Below are 7,500 nucleotides of genomic sequence, written 5' to 3'. Positions count from 1 at the left end.
ATGTAACTACTCTCTCTCTCTCTCTCTCTCTCACCCCTGGCCTTTACAAACAATGAATGCAATATATATTTCTCTTTTTTAGCAGTCAGTCAGTCAAGCTGTGTCACTCATTGCTCTGTCAGTCCATTGCGATAAAGAGTGGGAGATTGCTTTGGCTATTGTTGATGTTATTGTTTCCTGGTATTGCTGTTGTTAGTTATTGTTATTGATACTGGTTGGTTGTCACTGTTTTCAATACTACTGCTCCTGCTGCTGACCCTACTACTACTACTACTACTACTACTACTACTACTACTACTACTACTACTACTACAAAGAGATAGATAGATATAGACCGGTAGAGAGACAGAGGGAAGAGAAGAAAATATAAAGAGAATGAGAGAAATAAGGAAAATACAGAATTAAGATAAAAGAAGAAAAAATGGAGAAGACAGATAGATGGATAGATAGGTAAATAAAGCGAGAGAGAGAGAGAGAGAGAGAGAGAGAGAGAGAGAGAGAGAGAGAGAGAGAGAGAGAGAGAGAGAGAGAGAGAGAGAGAGAGAGAGAGAGAGAGAGAGAGAGAGAGAGAGAGAGAGAGAGAGAGAGAGAGAGAGAGAGAGAGAGCGAGAGAGAGAGAGAGAGAGAGAGAGAGAGAGAGAGAGAGAGAGAGAGAGAGAGAGAGAGAGAGGAAATAGTTGGGATATTCAAATGCGGCTGGGCGTTACCGCAGAGTTTCTGAAAGCTTCGTATTCGCATTTTCGGCAATAAAAAAAAATTAATAATAATAATAATAATAACAATAATATCAATGGCTGCTATAAAAGGGAGAAAATGCTTAAAGACCGCCATCAAAAACAAGAAGAAAAACAAGTACAACAACAACAAAGGTAATAATAATAGACGTAAGAATCACAAAATAAAAAATATCAATAAGTAAAGAAGACAAAGAAGAAGAAAAAGAAGAAAAAAAGGATGATGAAGAACAAGAGGAAAAAGAAACACAAAAAAGAAAAAGAAGAATGACAACAACGATAATAATAATAATAATAATAATAATAATAATAATAATAATAATAATAATAATAATAATAATAATAATAATAATAATAATAATAATAATAAAAATAATAATAATGATAAAAACACCAAAAACAACATTAAAAGGAAACAAAAAACAACGCTCATAACACTAATGCTGAGCCACATAAAAGAAAACAGCAACAAAGAAAAAAAGAAAACAACTCATCACTTCAAAGGCAAACACAGACCAAAAAACACACAAAATAAAATGCAAAAAAGGAAACAATATGTGTGTGTGTGTGTGTGTGTGTGTGTGTGTGTGTGTGTGTGTGTGTGTACATGCGTCACTTACCATGGTATTAGCTGCGGGGAGTCAGCGGGGGGAGCAGCAGAAGCAGGAGACCCATAGCAGGTGAATCAGCAGTGTGAATCTTCAGTCAAGGCTTCAGTCGAGGGTTCACTTGTGTTTTCGGAGCTTCAGTTGATGGTTCGATGGTTCAGTGGGGAGATTTAATTTAGTTCTTTTCACGTTTTCTTTCAGTCAGTCGTTTCTGGTTCAGTCAAGTGGTTCAGTTAATTTGAAGCTTCGAACGTAACCAAACGCCGATGTCAGTGTCCGTAGATTTGTATGTGAGTTCGTGTGTCCGTTAGCAGGTGTGTAAGTCCATGTACGTTTCTCAGCAGGTGTGTGTGTACGTTTTCAGTGAGTGAAGGAGAGCAGCGGCGGCGGCGGTGGCGACTGCGTCCTCCATATTGCCGAGGAGGAGGAGGAGGAAGAGGAGGTAGGAGTGAAGGAGAGACTGAAGGAGTGGAGGAGGAAGGAGAGTCTATCCTGCACCTCCTCCCAAGGGCTCCTCACTCTCCTCTGAAACCCGAAGGAGGAGGAGGAAGAGGAGGAGGAGTGGACGAGGAGGAGGAGGAGGAAGAGTGACCTAGTCTTGTGTGGGTCAGCGGGATTCTCTCACTCTCGCTCTCTCTTTCTCACCCTCCTCTCTTGTTATCTCTCCTTCCTCTCTTCGTTTCTCTCCACTCGGTCTCTCCTCTGTGATGCCCCGCGGTCTCCTGGTCTCGTCCTGTACTCGTGTGCGTGTGCTCTGGCTCGCTGGCTGTCTCTCCGTCTCACAAGGTAGTCAAAGGGGCGGTGCAGCGAGCGGCGTACGCCCTTCCTCGGTGGCGGCTGCGGCCTCACTATACGAGCGGGCGGGCTGGCGGTGCAGGAGCCATGCAGCCCAACACAGCCATTTCCCGCGCAATCTCACCCTGGAAACTAGCCCAAAGGAATAGTCGAAGTCAGATCAGGCGTCAATCTTTGTGTTTTTGTTTTCTCGAGTAATTTTAAGGTCTATTGACAAGCTGTTGGAAGGTCAATTGTTCGTTTTTTTTATTTTTTTAACTAAGGAATATAATGAAAATGAAGAGAGGAATTAGTCGGTCTGATCAGGTGTCAATCTTATATTTTTTTGTTTCTCTTGTGCTTTTGAGTTTACGAGTGATTATATAGATTACTGACAGGCTGATGATAGATTAATTCTTCGTTTCTCTAATTAAAGAATCTAATGAGATGTTTATATTGCCCAAAGATAATGGTCGAAGTCAGATCAGGGGTCACTCTTGTATTTTTTGTTTATTTTGTATTTGTTTTTACGAGAGATTCTAAAGACTGCTGATAGATTAATTGTCCATTTCTCTAATGAAGGAATTTAATGAGAATGTTTATAATATCATAGCCTAAAGGAAACGGTCGAAGTCAGATCAGGGGTCACTGTCTATCTTCTGTTTATTTTGTGTTTTTGTTTTTACGATTCTAAAGACTGTTGATAGATTAATTGTCCGTTTCTCTAATCAAGGAATCTAATGAGAATGTTTATAATATTATAGCCTAAAGGAAACGGTCGAAGTCAGATCAGCGGTCACTGTCTATCTTCTGTTTATTGTGTTTTTGTTTTTACGATTCTAAAGACTTGATAGATTAATTGTCCATTTCTCTAATCAAGGAATCTAATGAGAGGTTTATATTGCCCAAAGAAAATGGTCGAAGTCAAATCAGGGATCACTCTTGTATTCTTTGTTTATTTTGAGCTTTTGTTTTTACGAGATTCTAAAGACTGCCGAGAGATTAATTGCTCGTTTCTCTAATCAAGGAGACTAATGAGAGGTTTATATAGCCCAAAAATAATGGTCGAAGTCAGATCATAAAGACTAAATAAAGAGGTTGAGTTACACTATATTAAAAAGACGAGAAAAAAATATTGCAAGAAATTAAACAAAAAAAAATATAAGAGAAATATGCAGTTCCCTTACAGACGAAACAAAGAAGAATCAAAAAGAAATAATGACTAAATAAAGAGGTTGAGTTACACAATATTAAAAAGAGACGAGAAAAAAAATGTGAAGATAAATGAAGAAAAAAATATAAGAGAAATATGCAGTTCCATTACAGACGGAATAAAAAAAAAAAATAACAACGACGAATAAGAAAGATTAAAGTATATTAAAAAGAAAAGAGAAAAAAAATATTACGAAAAAGAGCAAAAAAAATATAAGAGAAATATGCAGTTCTCTTACAGACGAAACAGAAAAGAAATAAGAAAATAACGATTGAATAAAAAAGTTTGGGTTATATTATATTAAAAAAAGACGAGAAAAAAACATTGCAAGAAATGAAGCGAAAAAACATAAGAGAAATATACAGTTCCCTTACAGACGAAACAAAAAAGAAATGAAAAGAAATAACGCCTGAATAAAAAATTTGATATATTATTTTAAAAAGAGACGAGAAAAAATTGTGAAGAGAAATGAAGCGAAAAAATATAAAAGTAAATATACTGCAGTTCCCTTACAGACAGGAACAAAGAAGGAATAAAAAGAAAATGGCAAAAAATGAAAAATCGGACGTACAGCGAAAACGGTTTGCAAAAGGAAGGGAAAAGAGAAAAACAGTGAAGCCAGTCCACAGCCCCTAGACGATACAGCCCAACAAAGCCTATAAAAGCCTGCACCGCCGCCACCACCACCACCACCACCACGACTACTACTACTACTACTACTACTACTACTACCACTACTACCACTACAACTACTACCACCACCACCACAACCACCACTACTACTACTACTACTACCACCACCACCACCACTACTATCATCACAGCCATGACCACCACCACAGCCACCACCACTACCACCACCACTATCACCACCAACACCACCACTATCACCACCACCACCACCATCATCACACCAATGCATTCACCACCACACTCTATCACACACACACACACACACACACACACACACACACACACTCCCTCCCCCCCAACCACCACCACCACCATCTGCAACTAACCATAAAATCCTGAAACTGTCCTCCACTTCTCCTTTCTCCCTCTTCCTTCCTTCCTCCTCCACCTCCTCCTCCTCCTCCTCCTCCTCCTCGACTTCACCTGAGAAAGTAAAAATTTTGAAGAGTAATGAAAATGAGGAAAAAAAACAGGAAAATAGGAAAATGAGTCAAGCAGAAGATAAAAAAAAGGAGGAGGAAGAGGAGGAGGAGGAGATAAAGGAGGAAGAAAGGGAGAAGACGGAGGATATGAAGGAAAGGAAACAAGGAAGAGGGAGAGATGCGGTAGGAGGAAGAGGAAGAATAGGAGGAGGAGGAAGAGGAGGAGGAGAGGAGGAGGAAGAGGAGGAGGAGAGAATTCATGGGGTTGTCACTTCGCCTATTTCTTAAGGGTGTCGCGGGAGGGGTTGCCGGTTCAACATTTTAACGCGCACATTATGACATCGCTGGAAGAGGAGGAGGAAGAGGAGGAGGAGGAGGAGGAGAAGAGAAGTTATGTCGATAGAAAAAAAAGAAATAAAAGTACAACAAAGAAAAATAGAAAAAAAAGAAAAACGAAAGAACATCAGTAACAACAACAACAATAGGAGGAGGAGGAGGAGGAGGAGGAGGAGGAGGAGGAGGAGGAGGACACGAAGACGGAAGAGGAAGAGGAGGACGAGGAAGATAAGCGGGCGTCCTATTCATGGAGAAGAGATAGGAGGGACGGAGGAGGAGGAGGAGGAGGGGGAGGAGGAGGAGGAGGAGGAGGATGAAAAGAGGGAATGAAGAAAGTGGGATGAGGCCGACGATTTAAGCTGATTAAAAGAGAGAGAGAGAGAGAGAGAGAGAGAGAGAGAGAGAGAGAGAGAGAGAGAGAGAGAGAGAGAGAGAGAGAGAGAGAGCAGACAAATCTCTACATGAAACACAACACCTCCTCCTCCTCCTCTTCTTCCTCTTCCTTTTCCTCCTCCTCCTCCATCTCTCTCTCTCTCTCTCTCTCTCTCTCTCTCTCTCTTACCTCCTCCTCCTCCTCCATTTCTCCCAAAATCAATATCCAACCCATTACTCCTCTCTTCCTCTCATCTCTCATCCTCCTCCTCCTCCTCCTCCTCCTCCTCCTCCTCCTCCCCCCGCAGACAGATATAAAAGCCCCATCTCTTGACTGCACGCAAATTTCAATAACAGATTAACATTAATATCGTTTTTCGCTCTTGTTTGTGAACGCGCGTCGGGAATTTATGGGCGAGGTGTAGAGAGGGGGGGGGAGTAGAGGGAGGGGGAAGGGGAGCGTATGTGTGTGTGTGTTTGTGGGGGTGGGTGGGGGGTCTGTGTATGTGTGTGTGGGACGTGTGTGTGTGTGTATGTGTATGTGCGTGTGTGTGTGTGTCTCTCACGCACCAATACACACACACACACACACACACACACACACACACACACACTCAAACAAACAAACAAACAAACAAACAAACATCAGGACACCTCTCCTCCCGAAACTGACCTCTCTTTTTGGACACTCCTTTGACCTCTATTCAGGACCAGTGAGCAGCGGGCTTTTTTTATATTTTTTTTTTTACGCCCTTGAACTGTCTCCTTAGCCATAAAAAATAATAAATAAATAAATAAATAAATAAACAAACACACTAAACCTGCAACAAATCATAGCAAACGTGAAAATTTATGACTATGACGCACACACACGCACACACACACACACACACACACACACACACACACAAAAGCAATAATATGTAAGGAGGAAAAAAGGAGAAAGGAGAAATCGAATGCAATACAATAGAAGCAAGAAAAGAAGGAGGAGGAGGAGGAGGAGGAGGAGGAGTTTTATAGCAGTGCAATGCTATGAGAGAGCCAGTGTTTCAGTAGCAGTTGTGAGAGGTGGATGTACGCCCCTCCTCCCTCTCACTCTCCTCCTATCACTCTCCCTCTCTCTCTCTCCCCTCTCTCTCTCTCCCTCTTTCTCCCCCCCCCAACGCTCTCTTCTTCGCTAGGGGAAATAAAGGAAAGTGTGTGTGTGCGTGTGTGTGTACGTGAGCTAGTGTGTGTGTGTGTGTGTGTGTGTGTGTGTGTGTGTGTGTGTGTGTGTGTGTGTGTGTGTGTGTGTGTGTGTGTGTGTGTGTGTGTGTGTGTGTGTGAAACTTTAATTTATTTCTTACATCTTCCTTTAACTTGAGTGCTACGAGAGAGAGAGAGAGAGAGAGAGAGAGAGAGAGAGAGAGAGAGAGAGAGAGAGAGAGAGAGAGAGAGAGAGACAGAGAGAGAGAGAGAGAGAGAGAGAGAGAGCAAATATGAGGACTGGGATGAAATTACTGTCAACACATTCTTCTTTTCCTCCTCCTCCACTCTCTCCTCCCTCCTCTTCCTCCTCCTCCTCCCTCCCTCTTCCTCCCACTGCTAACCACCACCTAACCACCACCACACCACTAAACAACAACACAACAACAACAACACACGTAAGAAGAGAAGAGAGACTTTAAAGTCAAGAGAGAGAGAGAGAGAGAGAGAGAGAGAGAGAGAGAGAGAGAGAGAGAGAGAGAGAGAGAGAGAGAGAGAGAGAGAGAGAGAGAGAGAGAGAGAGTGGGGAGACAAAATGTACAGAGATAGAGAGAGATAGAGAGAGAGAGAGAGAGAGAGAGACATTTGCCATTAAGAAAGGTCTCCAGTGTTCCCTTGAGAGAGATTCTTGATTTTAATAGCGAAGAGGAACAACAACAAAATCAACAACAACAATAATAATAATAATAATAATAATAATAATAATAATAATAATAATAATAATAATAATAATAATAATAATAATAATAATAATAATAACAATAATGATAATAATAATATAAATAATAATAATTAGAAGAAGAAGAAGAAGAATAGTGATAAAAAAGTTCTCTCTCTCTCGTCCATGTGTTACGTTTAAATCTGATGGAAAGCCGATGAAGGAAGGGAAGGGAAAGGAAGGGAAGAGAAGGGAGAGAATGATGAAATATGAGAGAGAGAGAGAGAGAGAGAGAGAGAGAGAGAGAGAGAGAGAGAGAGAGAGAGAGAGAGAGAGAGAGAGAGAGAGAGAGAGAGAGAGAGAGAATGACATAAGCTTTAGACAGAGATGAATGAACGTCGTGAACAGACTGAATGGTGTAGTAGTAGCAGTAATAGTAGTAGTA

At 41.2% G+C, this 7,500-nt stretch overlaps 1 protein-coding gene across 1 annotated transcript in view; it reads right to left on the bottom strand.

The window, feature by feature from the left end:
* LOC126985530 (uncharacterized) overlaps positions 1–7,500 on the bottom strand; it is an 81,015-nt gene that overhangs the window by 52,822 nt on the left and 20,693 nt on the right. The window contains exon 2 of the mRNA XM_050840569.1: positions 1,355–2,269. Coding sequence (XP_050696526.1) covers positions 1,355–1,357 — 3 coding nt within the window. The 5' untranslated portion in view covers positions 1,358–2,269. The remainder of the gene's footprint in view (positions 1–1,354; positions 2,270–7,500) is intronic.

This window comes from Eriocheir sinensis, chromosome 59, assembly GCF_024679095.1.
Source record: "Eriocheir sinensis breed Jianghai 21 chromosome 59, ASM2467909v1, whole genome shotgun sequence".
NCBI lineage: Eukaryota > Metazoa > Arthropoda > Malacostraca > Decapoda > Varunidae > Eriocheir > Eriocheir sinensis.
Note: the sequence above shows the minus strand (reverse complement) of the source record. Positions and strands in the feature narration are given on the sequence as shown.